Source organism: Callithrix jacchus, chromosome 7 (assembly GCF_049354715.1).
Source record: "Callithrix jacchus isolate 240 chromosome 7, calJac240_pri, whole genome shotgun sequence".
Classification (NCBI taxonomy): Eukaryota; Metazoa; Chordata; class Mammalia; order Primates; family Cebidae; genus Callithrix; species Callithrix jacchus.
In genome coordinates, this window is record NC_133508.1 from 67,668,604 (window position 1) to 67,686,331 (window position 17,728).

At 40.2% G+C, this 17,728-nt stretch overlaps 1 protein-coding gene across 50 annotated transcripts in view; it reads right to left on the reverse strand.

Moving 5' to 3' along the window:
* Window positions 1-17,728, reverse strand: part of PUM1 (pumilio RNA binding family member 1) — a 138,529-nt gene that overhangs the window by 87,286 nt on the left and 33,515 nt on the right. For all 50 annotated transcript variants that reach the window (XM_078331014.1, XM_078331012.1, XM_078331020.1 and 47 more), the window contains exon 3: window positions 10,634-10,702. In XM_078331014.1, the coding sequence (XP_078187140.1) occupies window positions 10,634-10,702 (69 nt within the window). The remainder of the gene's footprint in view (window positions 1-10,633; window positions 10,703-17,728) is intronic.

The window sequence follows — 17,728 nt, forward strand, 5'->3', positions numbered from 1 at the left end:
AATTTCAAAAGTTAAAAATCATAACCCATTAGGATGATCAAGAATGAAGTCACTAAATATATATAAGCCAGTCTATCACTAGCGTTCTTTTAATTAAGACTCTATTCTGCAGTCAGCTGAGTGCAAAAGCTAAATGAAAATAGAATCCATTAAGTTTTCCTGTGTGGTACATGAAGAAAAAGAAAATTTAAAAATAAAAAATAAAAACACAAAAAAAAGATCCAAATATGTGCATATATCATCAAAAGTTCAAGTTTTATGCATCCAAAGAGTACTGAGTCTGCCCTGAAGATCCACTGTGGGCTGCTGGGGAACAGTAAGAGCAAAAAGACCCATCAAGTAGAGGTAAGAAGAATTTGGTAGCTTTTAAACTTTAGGACAACCAGGCCAAGTGTGGTAGCTCATGCCTGTAATCCTAGCTCTTTGGGAAGCCGAGGTAGGCAGATCACTGGAGCCCAGGAGTTCACCAGCCTGGCAAACATGGTGAAGCCCAGGAGTTCACCATGGTGAAACAATAGGTGTAACTATTTGTCACCCAAATAGTTACCCACAACTACCCAATTAGTAATTTTTCAACCTCTACTAGAAGTACAAAATTAGCTGGGTGTGGTGGCAGGTGCCTGTAATCTCAGTTACTTGGGAGTCTGTGGCACAAGAATCACTGAAATCCAGGCAGTGGAGGTTACAGTGAGCAGAGATAGTACCACTGCACTCCAGCCTGGGCAACACAGCAAGACTCTGTCTCAAAAACAGAAATAAACAAACAAATTTTAGGACGACCACAAATTAGATGAGGCAGAATTGCAAACTCTGGGCTCTTCAGTTGATGACTACCATTAAACTTCAAAATGCACAGGGGTTTCCTGTTTTCTGCACACACCGAGAACACAACCCTGTCAACTACTTCATCCTAGAAACCAAGCACATAAAAAGACATCATTCATACTTTCATAAAGCAAGTCCATTAAAGAATATTCAGAAATACTGTTAGCACCTCAAACTCCATGTTATTTTGTCATAAATTAACCTGAAGAGGCTCCCATGCACATGCCTTCTGAATCTGAAAGTAAAGGTTTCTTTATACATCCCCATTTTGTTCATGGAACAGAGCCAAGAAACTTCTCTACTATCTTCATAAAATCTGACAGACTTACAGTAAAGTATGCTGATAAAATGATAAAATTCCCAGAGTGAATCAGGCTTTTCCACATGAGACAGGAAAAGTACAGAAAGGATGTAATATTATCTATAGGTTACCTATAAATAAGGTCATGTGTTTTTATATATGCATAAACTATACTTTTTTATCGATATTCAGAGAGCAAATGTGTAAGTTTGTTACATGGCTGTAATATATTATGTGATGCTGAGGTTTCGGCTTCAACTGACCCTGTCACCTAGTTATCCACAACTACCCAATAAGTAATTTTTCAACCCTTGCCTCCGCCCTTCCCTTCCCCCTTTCAGCGTCCCCAGTATCTATTGTTCTCTTCTTCATGTCTATGTGTACCCAATGTTTAGTTCCCACTTACAAGTGAGAACATGTGGTATTTGGATTTCTGTTCCAGCGATAAATTCACTTAGGATAATGGGCTCCAGCTGCATCCATGTTGCTGCAAAGGTCATAATTTCATTTTTTTTATGGATATAGCTGTACCACACGTTCCCTATCCAATTCACTGTTGATGGGCACCAAAGTTGATTCCATGTCTTTGCTATCATGAATAGTGCTGCAAAAAACATGCAAGTGCAAGTGTCTTTTTGGTATAACAATTTATTTCGACTAAACAGTTTGATCTATAGCATAACCACATTCATTTTATAATAGGTCTTCACTTTAATAATTACATATTACAGTACTTGAGAGTCCAGTATGCAAAAGATAAGCCCTAGACCCCTCAGGATACCCGTAAAGTTTACAAATAAAATTATAAAAACATCTAGATTGCTTCATGACCCCCTCACAACCCCAAAAGCAGGAAGCAAACAGCCCAACTGAGATAACAAAGAATACTTTGCCTCAAGATAGGGCCAAATACTCTAATGAACCCATACTCAGTCAGCCTCAAGGTATTTTAAATTTCTGATCTAACAAGACAAGGATCTCAATATGGGCAAATTCCCCTTTTCCTTCATTACAGGAAATAAATACTTCATAGATATGCCTACTATGTATATTGGGAATACAACACAGAAAATAAACTTTTGCTACATGCTTCACTACAATGAAAACCACATCAAACACTAATCAAAATACAATGGATTTGCATAGATGTTCTGGCTCCTTATTAGCAATGCTACTTACAGTAACCAAGAAGGAATTACACATAGCATAGTTTAATACCAGCTTGAGAAAGCAATGTAACAAAAGTAATTCTATTTTTCTAAACATCATTATGCCTGGTTACTGTATATATAATGAGTATATGTTTCCATGCTCCACCAGATGGCCCAGAGAAAGTACTATGGATCTGGCTACAACTCTATTAAACAAAAGATCCTTTATTTTAAAATGCCTTTATATATCAGACTCAACTTGGATGACAACAGCATTGCTGATTTACTGTTTGTCTTCTATACTTTATCTCTGCAAAGGTACCTATGAATAGCTTCTGAATGTACATAATTGCTGAGAGCCTGAATATATCTTTCAGTTTTGTCTGTTCCTTATTCTCTCCCTCTACCCCCACATCCCTGAGGGTAGAAAAGTCATGTGAACAGAAAATACAACCGATATTTACTGAACTGAACTGAACTGAGCTTCCTTGGGAGATAGCTAAGGATACCAACTTCTGATGTAAATGGAAAAATAAAGAGGAACCCATGCTTAAAAAAATATTTACTGACATATGATTCTTTCAATACAATATATTTAGCAACTACTGTTTACAAAGCACATAATTAGCTGAAACGCCACCTTTAACAAACTTCTGTACAAGGAAAAAGAAAATATCAATGTATATACACAAATCATTATGTATAAAACAAACTGGGCCATGATTGTAACAGTACTTGAGAGCCCAGTATGCAAAGGATAAACCCCAGGTCATCTGGGTATCATGTGGGGCTCTAATAAACCCCAGTTCATCACTTGTATCATCTTTGTAAGAATACTACAAATTGGCCGGGCGTGGTGGCTCATGCCTGTAATCCCAGCACTTTGGGAGTCCAAGGCGGGTGCATCTCGAGGTCAAGAGATTGGGACCATCCTGGTCAACATGGTGAAACCCCGTCTCTACTAAAAATACAAAAAAAAATTAGCTGTGCACAGTGGCGTGTGCCTGTAATCCCAGCCACTCAGGAGGCTGAGGCGGGAGAATTGCCTAGACCCAGGAGGCGGAGGTTGTGGTGAGCCGAGATCGCACCATTGCACTCCAGCCTGGGTAACTAGTGAAACTGCGTCTCAAAAAAAAAAAAAGAATACTACAAATCACTTGCTACTTGCATTCCCCCTCACAGCTTCTAATGGGAGGGAGCAAAAAAGCTTTAACAGAGGAGCTGGTATCTGAAGCTAAATTTTGAATGAGTCAACTCTGAAAATGCAGAAACAAACTAGAAAAACTCAGGATTTGAGTAATAAGAGATCTGGGTTCAAACAGAGGCATAATGATCACATTAACATCTCTCATCCTTGTTCACCTCATCTTAAAAAAGGGCATCATAACATTGCAGGACCACTGTGAAAACTGTAACATAAATGAGGTGATTACCACAGTTCTGGGAAAATTGTATACACTCAATATTTTGTAGCTGTTATTATTTTTGAGCCTAAAAAAAAAGAATTTGAAGATAATCCACATTTGACACTTAAGACCTTAACCAGAGTCACTTAACTTAGGGCTCATTTTCCTCATCTTAAAAAAATAAGAGTAATACCTTTCAAAAACCTATTGGGATATTCATATGGATAATGATACAATATAGACTATATTGAAAAGTGTTACTGCTTATTATACTTTAGTCTTCCCTCCAATAAAGCATACTAAGATAAATAAAAGAGTACATTTTAGCCAAAGGAGATTAGTGAAAAGGAAGAAATTTAATGAAGACAGAGTAAGCAGCATGTGGATCTTCTGCTGCAAGAGTATGTTTTGCTGCATTCAAATATTCCAAGACAGCTTAACATCTACATACAATAGAAGGTTCCTGGTCTTCCCAGTGCAGGTTAGAAGACAGAAGAATGAGTGGGATTTGCACACTGGTCTCAAAGTGACAGGACAGACCTGGGAACGATGTTCCAAATGTCAGAGGTGACCGCATTTCCAGGGTTAGAAAACACCTTCTATCTCATTCCTCAAAGTGCCCAATCCCAATCCCAATCCCAAAATTATTATTTTGGGTCCCAGAAAATTCCTCAAACAATACTGATAAAAAGGTCACTTCACCTCTAACAGTCATTAACCTAATATAAGCCATTTACCAAGATCTTGTTCCTCCAGGCCACTTGGCCTGGCTAGCTGTTTTCTCTAAAAATAAGCATTTCCTTTTAAGAGCAAGATGTCAAAAAAATCCCCAAAAAACAAAAGTTAAGGGAAGTAGGGTGTTTTTACTATTCCTATTTGTACTCAAAAGTTACATTTTAGCTGGCCGCAATGGCTCACGACTGTAATCCCAGGACTTTGGGAGGCCAAAGCAGGTGGATCACTGGAGGTCAGGAGTTCAAGACCAGCCTAGCCAACATAGTGAAACCCCATCTCTACTAAAAAAAAAAATACAAAAATTAGCTGGGCATGGTGGCACATGCTTGTAGTCCCAGCTACTTGAGAGGCTGAAGCAGGAAAATCGCTTGAACCCAAGAGGTTGAGGTTGCAGTGAGCTGAGATCACTCCACTGCACTCCAGCCTGGGGGACAGTGAGACTCCTGTCTCAAAAAAAATAGCAATATTTTGAGTGGAAAGGAGAATTAATTACACTGCTTGGTCAGATATTTTTATATTGCCTCAGGGCATTATTAATTTTTCAGCCCTTTGGTAAGAAAATCTACATGATTTTGCTGGCAGACATCTTCTCAAAACTCAATCCATTTTGGAGTCAACTGAGCTGTTTTTATGGGACTGTAATTGTAAGGAGCTGCCAGTGTGAAGGTAGCCCTCCTAGAGCTGTGGATTCTAGACGTACTTTTAGCTGTTAAAAAGCCTTCAATTCTATGAGACACTGTTTGCCATATGGAAAGATAAGGAAAAAAATTTAACAGATTCAGTTCTCCATATTAGGACAATACTTGTCCTGACTCCAGTATTATCATCCCAAGAACTCTGATGGACACTTTATGTCTTAGGCAGCTGCAGACAGTGAATAAGTCACTTTAAAGAACTCAATGAAAAGTTACAAAATCTCTAAATCACAGTGGGAAAGTCAGTCTAAAAGGGTACCTTTGAGACATTCTCTAGCATATCCTTAAAAAGCCAGAACAATTCTTTTCTATCTTTTAAAGAGAGAAACAAGGGCAAGCTCCCAGAATCTTAGACCTGAAAAGATCCTGGGAAACTATCTAGTCCAACATCTTTGTTTTATGGGTAGAAAAAAGTTAAGTTCAAAGAAGATGAATGTTTGAACCTAGGCTCTAAGAAGTTGTGATGTCAGGGTTCTGGCCCAATGCTACCTCCATCCCACCAAATTTTGCCTTTCTTTGGATTAACAGCTCACTATCAAATTCCTCCCACTACAAGCCATTCTGCTACCCCACACCTATGTATGGATCAAGTACGATATAACATTCTAATGAGAATGTAAAGCTACAATTTAAACTATCAAGTTATCCTAATTCATGTGAACAAGGTAGGATGCATTATCACTCCATATTCAGGAGCACTTTCTAGATTTTCTTTGTCAGATTTATAAACTTACCTATAATCAAGGGTACATTTTTCTATGCTTCAGTTTTCTAAGACAAAGATGAAGAGTCACATATCTAAATACATTCTATTTATTGCAGAAATAAGTTAGTATTCACTACTATTTTAACTTGGAAGTTGTCAAGTTTACTAGTTTACTACACATAAAACATTAAAGAATCTTAAGAAAAAGGTTGCCGAGTTTTACAAGTTAAAAAGCCAATCATGTGAACAAAGTACCTTTCTATCAAATTCTCAAAGTACTTTCCAATTACAACTTCTCTCCTTTTGAAAAATCTATCCTTTTCTAAGTCATGAACAGCAACAATGCTGCCATCCTACAGGTGGAGCAAACAGGTCATGCAAGATCATAAACCAAACCAATGCAAAAATTGAGCCCAGAAGCCCAAGGTCAGTGAGCTTTCTTCTGTATTACAAACATCCTTTTCTAGAATCCTCGATTAACAGACTGATCTCTTCATATGTAAATAAAAGCTGCTAAAGTATGTGCCTTGAAACTTTTCAGGGCTTTAAGCCAAATGAAAAGGGGTAACAAGGAAACTAGACAAAACATTTTTAAATAATTCGTGGCCCTGATCTTCTTTTTATATTAGCTTTGTAGAACAGGAGGCACATGAAGCACTTGTACTATGAGTCCTTCAGCTAAGAACAGCTTGAAGAGTGATATTTTAAGTAGTCACTTCTTAGCAAGATTTCTTCTAAGAAACACTCTAAACCTTTCAAAGTGACACCAAGAGGCCAACAGTAGCTTTAAAGAAAAAAATTTAGTAAGAGCCAAGCAGCACTAACTTTACTAAAAATCAATTACTTTGAATGGAACCAATTCTATATAAATCATAAAGACTCATACATTCTTGTACATAAGTATTGTTTATCCTAATGACTCACACAGATGCACATGTGCCTAGGTGCCCATATATACAAAAAAACAAATAACTGCAACAAAAAGATACTATGCCTGGCTTAAAAGTCATGCAATTTACTTTTAGTGTTTATATGGGTAAATACTGGTTTGCCTTTTGCTTTTTTTTTTTTTTGAGGCACAGTCTCTCTCACTCTGTCGCCCAGGCTGGAGTGCAATGGCACAACCTCAGCTCAATGCAACCTCCGCCTCCTGGGTTCAAGTGATTCTCCTGCCTCAGCCTCCCAAGTAGCTGGGACTACAGGCACACACCATCACGCCCGGCTAATTTTTGTATTTTTAGTAAAGATGGGGTTTCATTATGTTGGCCAGGCTTGTCTCAAACTCCTGACCTCAGATGATCCATTCACCTCAGCTTCCCAAAGGGCTAAGATTACAGGCACGAGGCACTGCACCTGGCCAGTAAATACTGTATTTATACACATTGCCTCTCATATGTTTTATTGCTAAAAAGGAAGAACATTTAATGAAGTTAATTAGAAGGTGTGCTTTATTATTATAGAAGTGTATTTTTGGTCAGGCATGGTGGCGCATGCCTGTAATCCTACTGCTTTAGGAAGCTGAGGTGGGTGCGATTGCCTGAGCTCAGGAGTGCAAGACCAGCCTGGGAAACATGGGTGAAACCCCCTTCTCTACTAAAATACAAAAAAAAAAAACTAGCTAGGTGTAGTCCCAGCTCAGGAGGCTGAGGCAGAAGAACTGCTCAAACCCAGGAGGCAGATTGCAGTGGGCCAAGATTGCACCATTGCACTCCAGCCTGGGGTACAGAGCAAGACTCCATCTGTTTTAAAAAAAAAAGCTTATTTTCATTTTTTCGTTTGTGCTGTTCTCCCATTGCTGCAAAAAGTTATCTTCTTAATCTGTACCTATCCAAAGCCTAAACTAGAAGATGATTCCTAAGGAATATACCTCCTCCTCCATTAAAATCTAATGTGTCCTATAGATAATGATCCTTCCTTCTCTGAACTCCAACCAGACATAAAAAAAAATTTACTTTCTGTTTACATGTATATTCATTGTTTGCTCAGCTAAAGAAAGAACTTGAATACAGAAAGCTCACTCCACACTTAGTAAATGTTTTACCTCTCAATTAATTTACAAATATTGGCTTCATTTACTCTAATTAACAGCACATGCTTTGCTGCTTTGCAGTGAGAGGAAGTCAGCTAAGAATTCGATCACTTAATAGATGTGTTACCCTGGGCAAATTATTTTGTCTCTCTTGGCCTTTTTCCTTATCTGGATAATACAACTGTCCTCATAGATTCATTAATGCAATAATGCAGAAAAACCCCTTAGCATCTACCTACAGTTGATAAATAGTAGTTGTTACTGCTACTTGTGAATAGTGGAGAAAGGAAGAATGACACAGCATTACTACTGGAATATGCTGTTTTGTTATTAACATATGCCTATATCCACGCCCGAGGAGTTATATACATATACCCAAAAAAGGGCATTTCTGGAAGAAAAAATGATAAAAAAGGATTTAGCACTGTCAACTTGTCATTTAAATAAAATTTACCTTCTACTGAAATTGTTTGTTATTCAATTAAAACTAAGCACTCAGCAATTATAAACTGTTGCTCACAAAACAGTAATAGGGCATTATTCTTATTATGCATCACTAATTTTTTTTTTTTGATACGGAGTCTTGCTCTGTTGCCAGGCTGGAGTGCAGGGGCACAGTCTCAGCTCACTGCAACCTCCACCTCCCAGGTTCAACCGATTCTTCCACCTCAGCCTCCTGAGTAGCTGGGACTACAGGTGCGTGCCAAACACCTGGCTAATTTTTGTATTTTTAGTAGAGACAAGGTTTCACCATGTTGGCCAGGAGGGTCTCGATCTCTTGACCTCGTGATCCATCCGCCTCGGCCTCCCAAAGTGCTGGAATTACAGGCGTGAGCCACCGCACCCGGCCTGATTTTTTAAAAAGAAAAACAGGCCAGGCGCGGTGGCTCACGCCTGTAATCTCAGCACTTTGGGAGGCCAATGCAGAGGGATCACTTGAGCCCAAGACCAGTCTGGACAACATAGCAAGACTCTGTCTCTATTTTTATAAAAAATTCAAAAAAGAAGAAAAGCAACCTGGAATTGGAGTATACCAGGTTAGAATTATAGGACTAAGAAAGACAGTAAACATAGTTTCTCTTTCTATACTTAATATCCAACATATATGTTAACTTTCTGTTCAAATTTGCTCCAAAAATTAAGTGACAAAGTCTTTTAGACTTTCTAAACCATACAGTATTTATTGATTTGCATTGTGCCAGTGACATTAGGCAGATCCAGGAAACAAGGACATCTCCCAATCATCTCCTAAAGCTCTAGGGGAAAAAAAAGACCAAAAATGCATGAACTCAAGATGACAGCACACTGCACTCCGTGGTCATAAGACTCAGAAAGTTGGAAACAAAATCTTAAAACAAAGAAAGCAAGAATCTCGGTTAAAACATCAACAACTGGCTGGACACGGTGGCTTATGCCTGTAATCCCAGCACTTTGGGAGGCCAAGGTAAATGGATCACCTGAACTCCAGAGTTCGACACCAGGCTGAACTCCTGACATGGAGAAACCCTGTCTCTACTAAAAATACAAAATTAGCTGGGCGCAGAGATGCATGCCTGTAATCCCAGCTACTTGGGAGGCTAAGGCAGGAGAATCACTTGAATCTGGGAGGCAGAGGTTGCAGTGAGCCAAGATCACGCCACTGCACTGCAGCCTGGGCAACAAGAAAGAAATTCCATCTCAATGAATCAATCAATCAATCAAAATATCAACAATTTTTAACTATTCACTGCCAAACCACAAAGGCAATCAAGGAAAATTTGCTTCAAACTCAGAAGACTAATGATCCTAATTTTGACTTCAGAACCTAGCACAGTGCCTGAGGATCAAACTTTTGCTAAATCAAAGAACAAATGTATCTAATGAATAGTATAAATGAGGACCCTAGAATAAAGTAATTCTCCCTCTTGTAAAACATTAAAATTGATATAGGAACTGTCAGATACTAAGATACACAAAAAATGAAAAGAGAAAACCTAACGTTACTTTCCAGAACAAGACCACAACAAATTTCACTTGTGAGCCTGTGTTATTTTAAGCAGTTAATTCAAACTGTATATTCTACCTCTGTCATCAATACACGCTTATTTTCACAACCAGAATAACCAGCAGTTGGCTACTCGTTAGATGTCTATACTTCCCTTCCTTCTTAGACTTATGGCAACCCTCCCTATTGATGTAATGGATAAAAGTAAATTTTGTTTCTGCAAATTTTAAACATTACAATCAAAGCAAAATTCTAATTTCTGAATTTCCTGTAAGGGATGACTGGCTCAAGGCTCTACCTTCTGTAATTCCTCCACCAAAAACCTAACAACTTCCCTTTCACAATGGAACTCTAAACAACTTCCTCAAAAAAGGCACTACTCTAAAAATAAGTTACTGACATTTTCCGATTCGCAGCCAATCTAAGACTCCCTTTGCCATTAGCAGGGCGGGGGGAAAAAGCTAGTTACTGGAAAATGAGGCAAAGGTAAGGACATTTAACACATATAAAATTAAAATACTTTTTAAACTTTTAATGCCTCAATTTATAGCTGATGTTAATATCCAATAATCTGTGCTCACATTTTGGCTACTTTTGTATTGCTTTTAAGACATTAGGTTAAGTTAACATTCTTCTTATGACACAGTTTCGGCAAAATTCTCCAGCATCCATTACTATCATGTGAATGGCAACAAGGAAAAGCAAGCACATATTTCTGGAGGATTTGGACACATTAATGAAAGACAACTCCAACCTTCCCTTAAAAACAGACCCACTTTTCTGACACAAGGGTTCACTTACCTCTCCCATCGCTCTTCCCTCCAGAGCAAGTGCTTGAAAATCATGATTCAGTTCATCCATGGAACGCACCTATTGTTTAGAATACAGAAGAGAAAACCCTCAAGTCAGCATCTTGAATTTTACATACACGTTACACACAACTGAAAATTTCTTCTATGTTTACTTTCAGACATTGGCAAGACAACAGCAATGATCAAGTGACTGAGAGATTAAACATTCACTTACTTTTAACCATCAGGGTTCAGCAATGATCCTTACTTTCTCCCCTCCTATTCCCTTTTATTTTCAAAACATGAAAAACACACAATCCAAAAAATTGAAAAAGCAAACTGGATCATGAGAGAATTATGTCAGCTATTTTTCATACATTTTAATTTAATAAGACCAACATGCTGAAGAGCAATGATGTTTTCAAGATGACTATGTGACCTAATGAGTCAAAAGATCACAGCTCCCCCCAACTGTGAATAGTTAAATTAAGGAGTGCATTTGATCCAATTTACCATTTCCTTGGTAAACCTCAGGGAAGGGGGGTGAAAACCTTATAATGACATATACCAATATTTGCCCATATTTGGAGATCCCTGGGGGCTCCCCAAATCTCATAACCAGGGGGAGAAAATAGCATTATGTCACAAGAATCCCTCCAAACTTTACCACATTGTTAAATGTAACCCTACCTACAGCATAACAATCTCCTTAGGCTTCAATTTACTTATCTATCTCCAAAGCCATTCTTACAAGGTAATAACATCAAGGATGATATCATGTGTGAAACAGATTATTCTAAACAGTCATAATTCAACTACTTTACTGGTCTTCTCTATTATGTATGACCAGCAAGCAATCTCTGCTGCCTGAGGCTAAAGCCACTAAGCATCTGGGCAAGGGATTCGAGAGTACATTCCTTTGTTTAAAACACATAGGCTCCCAGTCTAGGGAAAATGGCAAAATTCACCTCTCTACAAAAAAATATAAAGATTAGTTAGGATGGCCGGGCGCTGTGGCTCACGCCTGTAATCCCAGCACTTTGGGAAGCCAAGGCGGGTGGATCATGAGGTCAAGAGATCGAGACCACCCTGGCCAACATGGTGAAACCCTGTCTCTCCTAAAAATACAAAAATTAGCCAAGTGTTTGGCATGCGCCTGTAGTCCCAGCTACTCAGGAGGCTGAGGTGGAAGAATCGGTTGAACCCGGGAGGCGGAGGTTGCAGTGAGCCAAGACTGCACCACTGTGCTCCAGACTGGCGACAGAGCAAGACTCCATCTCAAAAAAAAAAAAATATTGTTGGGCTGTGGTGGCACACACTTGTAATCCCAGATACTCAGGAGGCTGAAATAGGAGGATCACATAAGCCCAGGAGCCAGAGGCTGCAGTGAGCTATGATGGTACTACTGAACTCCAATCTAGGTAACAGAGAGAGACCCTTTTAAAAAAAAAAAAAAGGCCAGGCCTAGTGGCTCAAGCCTGTAATCCCATCACTTCGAGAGGCTGAGGTGGCGTATCACTTGGGGTCAGAAGTTGAGACTAGCCTGGCCAATATGGTAAAACCCTGTATCTACTAAAAATACAAAAATTAACCACGCGTGGTGGTAGGTGCCTGCAACCCCAGCTACTCAGAAGGTTGAGGCAGGAGAATAGCTTGAACCCGGGAGGTGGAGGTTGCAGTGAGCTGAGATCATGCCACTGCACTCCAGACTGGGCAAGAATGAGATTCTCTCTTTAAAAAAAAAAAGACGTAGGCTTCACTTTTCTGCCTACATGGAAAACAATGTTTACTGCCTGTAGGAGTCTCTCCAACTCCTCCCTCTGATCTCCACTACCTCCCAAAGCCGGTTTACAATTTCTACTACTGGATAAATGTAATGAGGATCAAGCTAGGGCCAAGCAATGAGACAAGAGTATGGAGAACATGAGCCAGAATACAGCTGATAATCGGTTTAAGAATTTTACAGCTGGGCATGGTGGTTCACGCCTGTAATCCCAGCACTTTGGGAGGCCAAGGTGGGCGGATCACCTGAGTTCAGGAGTTTGAGACCAGCCTGGCCAACATGGAGAAACCTCATCTCTTTACCAAAAAAAAAATTATTTAAATTTATTTTAAATTTTAAAAAAAAGAATTTTACTTGAAGTAGGGCCGGGCACGGTAGCTCATGCCTGTAATCCCAGCACTTTGGAAGGCCAGAGGTGGGCAGATCAGGAAGTCAGGAGATCACGACCCTCCTAACCAACATGGTGAAACCCTGTCTCTACTAAAAATACAAAAAAATTAGCTGGGCATGGTGGCGCATGCCTGTAGTCCCAGCTACTAGGGAAGCTGAGGCAGGAGAATAGTTTGAACCCAGGAGGTGGAGACTACGGTGAGCCGAGATCATGCCACTGTACTACAGCCTGAGGGACAGTGCCAGACTCTGTCTCAAAAAAAAAAAAAAAAAAAGCGTTTGACTTGAGGTAAGATCACTAAAGCCCTAGAGTTCAAGACCAGCCTGGGCCATGTAATAGAGTACCCCATCTCTACAGACAAAAATAAAATAAAATAGTTGGGCATGGTGATGCACGCCTGTGGTCCCAGCTACTCCGGAGGCTGCAGTGGGAAGATAGCCTGCACCCGAGCAGTTGAGGCTTCAGTGAGCTGTAATCACACCACTACACTCCAGCCTGGGAGACATAGTGAGATCGTCTCCGAAAAAAAAAAAGAGAATTTCATTAACATGCTACCTAGCTGCCTATATATCGCCTAAGAATCTTAATTGTCAGAACTAACACTACACAGAAATATAGTTGCATTACGTAACCACAGCCAATACTACACTACAAATGAGACACTGTATAATTAAAATATAAGAGATTGGGAACGCTTGCTAAAAATGGAAATGTATAAAACTCAAAGTAAGAGTAAAATTCAGTTATATGCGCACAAAGAGACAGACAAGGCTTATAATATTGTGGTGTAAGTTTCAAAAAGGCCCTGAAATAGGAGCTATGATCATCTTACATGGTGTTTATATTATTTAGATAAGTATAATAAATAGCCAGCATTAACACTGACAAAGCATGTAAATCAAATGTGCAAAGCTCTGTATCTAGCCATTCCTGTGGAATCTAATTATACATTTTAAGTAGGGCTAGGCATTTCTTGGAAATCCAAAAATCTACAAATACAGTTTCAACCAGAAATACTGAAAATTCTATTTATATATCCCAAGGAAACTAAGTAGGAGGAGTAAGAAAAGGCAGAAAGTATGCGCTATGCATATTTATCACAACAATCTCACAGTAATTATTCCCATTTTAGAGATTAGGAAACTGACCTCCAAGAAATGCCTTCTCCAGCCACTGTTAAGTAGGGAAGAGCACAGCAGGAAACCAAGGCTCAGAACACTTAAATGGCACTGCCAGGATCTTAATCCAAGTCTTCCAATTTAAAGTTCAAGGTCTTTTCTGTACCACCAAGCTGCCTGCTAACAGCCAAAGGAAGTCTCCACCTCCAGTATTCTATTATTTTATTAGATAAAACTGCCTTCAGTTTTCTGCTGTGGGCTTTGATGAATGTGCTCTCTTGGTCGTACCCTTGGCTTTTCACTATCTCTTCCCCTACCTTCTAAACTTGCTCAAATCCTGCCCTTGCAGCATTTTCCATTCCTTTCTACACTATCCACTTGCCACCATTCTCTTTCACTATTTATTTACACTCTTGGGCATGTGGACTTTTTCCCTGCCTCCCCTGGCCCTCTCCTGCTCTTTTCCTCTCTATTCCACTCTTTTCCTCTCTATATTCGCCCTCCTCACCTCCCTCTTTCAGGGTATCTCCCTCTGCCTCATTTACACAAGAACCACACTCTTTCCCCATCCCTGTATACCTGCAGCCCTACCTCCTACAGTATATTGTTGAGAAGAAGGGCTCAATTTCTAAGAGTTTTGCTAGTCCAGAAACTCCATTTTAAACCATTCATCAACATTGACTACATGGGATAAACCAAGACATTCTCACACAAAAGTTTTTAACTATTTGGGAACTTATTTATTTATACTGGGAGCTGTATTTCATAGTTACTGGTACCAGGCAGACTCTCCAGACTTTCCCAAAATTCTTCCTGGGAAACAAAATACTCAGAAAAACATGCTCAAGAATCAAGAGAAATCAAAGAATGAAGGCACTGTAAGAAATATTTATAAAAAATGTTTTAGGTAAGTGAGAAGTCTTTTTCATGATAAAGGAGAAAAGCTAGCTGTCGATTACAATCAGAGTAAATGCTCCCATCAAGGTAGAATAAGCCTTCAAGTTCCTTCTACACTTTCCTTTTCTCTAGAAATCTGAGTGGCAAGTTAATGTTTTGTTTTTTTTTTGAAACTCTTACTCTGTCACCCAGGCTGGAGTGAAGTGGCGTGATCTCGGCTCACTGCAACCTTCGCCTCCAGGGTTCAAGCGATTCTCCTGCCTCAGCCTCCCCAGCAGCTGGGACTACAGGCACATGCCACCACTCCCTGCTAATTTTTTTGTATTTTTAGTACAGATGTTGGTCACATCTGTACTAGTTCACCATGTTGGTCACACTGGTCTCAAACTCCTGACCTCACATGACCCATCCACCTCAGCCTCCCAAGGTGCTGGGATTATAGGAGTAAGCCACTGCACCAGGCCCTAATTTCGAGTACTATCTACTAATTCCTTTTTCGCTTTTGCAAAATATTCCCCTGCCCCCGCCAACACCCCCTTTCAACTGATTGACCTTACCTATCTTCTCTGGTTTCACAAAACTATGTCCTACTTTTCTCTTTGGGCCACTTGCCAAAAATGTGTAACTTCCTCATCCCAACCCTGGCTTTCTCAGCTGCTGCCCCCTCCCAACAAAGGTATCTCCCACTCCCTTCACTAAAGAGGTAAAGTGAGCTGACAACTTTAGTGCCTGACCTAACTCTATATTCTGTTCTTCATCCCATCCAAGGCTATCATCCATACACACAATCTGCACTTCTCAGTTTCTTCTCATTTCCAGATCCCAGAACTTTCTTTTGTGATTCTCAACACCTGCATTCTTTTTCAAACATGGATTCTGACCTAACCAGAACCATAATTTACCACACTGAGCTGGTATTTTACCACATAGGACATTATAAAATCAAAACAGATAGCTGGATGCAGTGGCATGCATGTGCAGTTCCAGCTACTCAGGAAGCTCAGGTAGGAAGACTGCTTGAGCCCAAGAGTTCCAGGCCACAGTGTACTATAACTGTGCCTGTGAACAGACACTTGGCTCTGGCCTGGGCAACACAGCAACCCATCTCAGAAATAAAAATATTGGACAAGTATAGTGGCCCCCAACTACTCTGGAGGCTGAGGTAGGAGGATCACTTGAGCCTAGCAATTTGAATCTGCAGTGAGCCATGATCACACCACTGCACTCCAGCCTGGGCAAGAATAGGATTCTGTCTTGTTCTTTTAAAAAAAAGGCCAGACATGGTGGCTCACGCCTGTAATCCCAGCACTCTGGGAAGGTAAAGCAGGCTGCATTACCTGAGGTTGGGAGTTCAAGACCAGAGACCAGCCTGACAAACATGGAGAAACCCCATCTCTACTAAAAATACAAAATTAGCCGGGCATAGTGGTACATGCCTATAATCCCAGCTACTCGGGAGGCTGAGGCAGAATAGCTTGAACCCGGGAGGCAGAGGTTGCGGTGAGCCAAGATCACGCCACTGAACTCCAGCCTGGGCAACAAGAGCAAAACTGCATCTCAAAAAAAAGAAAAAAAAAAAAAGATTTTTAACCAAACAGATAACCCTGGAACTATATGACCACCTTTTGGACAATGAAAAATCAAAAGCATAACTTTACAAATCTTTTGGCTTGTGTCTATAGTCGCAGCTACTTGGGAGGCCAAAGCCAAAGGACTGCTTAAGTCCTGGAGATGGAGGCTGCAATGAGCCAAGATTGCACCTCTACACTCCAGCCTGGGCCACCAAGTGAGACCCTGTCACAAAAATAAAATAAAGTGCCTGTCCTAACCATTACCCTTTGGGGAGCCCTACTTGTCACACTCCACATCCCTTCACTAATGAGAATGGTCACATACTTCAATTTCCTCATCTGTTACACTAAGCTAGTATCAGTGTCTTTACAAGTTTGTAATGATTAAGAAAAAATGTCCAATGCTTACAAGGCACTTAATCTTATCCACCTCACACATTATTCTCTGAAACATCTTCACACATTCAGCCCTTCTTTCCCAGCCCTCAGAGGGCGATTTGTAGTCATTCTTTGTTTAGGGGAGGAAAGTGCCAGGAGGCTCTCTCTAGTTCAGCATTTCTATAATCAATATATTAGAAGTACCTAGATTACTTGAGCATCTAACTTACCCTCTGAAATGTAACATTTCAATGTACGTCCATTTTTTTATCTTAATTCCCAGCCAAATCATCAATTCAGAGAAACCTCCCCAATACCCACACCACCCCATTCCCAAAAATCATTGGCTCAGGCCCATAAACTTTTAGTTATCTGTTTTTTGTTTTTTTTTTAAAGACGAAGTCTCGCTCTTGTCGCTTAGGCTGGAGTGCAGTGGCACAATCTCAGCTCACCACAACCTCTGCCTCCAGCGTTCAAGTGACTCTCCTGTCTCAGCCTCCTGAGTAGATGAGATTACAGGCACCTGCCACCATGCCTGGATAATTGTTGTATTTTTTTTTTTAGTAGAGACAGGGTTTCGCCATGTTGCCCATACTTGTCTTGAACTCCTGACCTGAGGTGATCCACCTTCCTCGGCCTCCCAAAATGCTGGGAATACAGATGTGAGCCACCGTGCCTGGCCTGTTTTTTTTTTTTTTTTTTTTTGAGATGAAAGTATCACTTTATCACCCAGCCTGGCAATGGCACGATCTTGGCTCACTGAAACCTCCGCCTCCTGGGTTCAAGCAATTCTGTCTTAGCCTCCCAAGTAACTGGGATGAGAGGCGTGCACCACCATGCCCAGCTAATTTTTTTGTATTTTTGTAGAGACAGGGTTTCACCATGTTGGTCAGGCTGGTCTTGAACTCCTGACCTCAAGTGATCCACCGCACCGGCCTTATCATTAAAAAAAAAAAAAAAAGCTGGG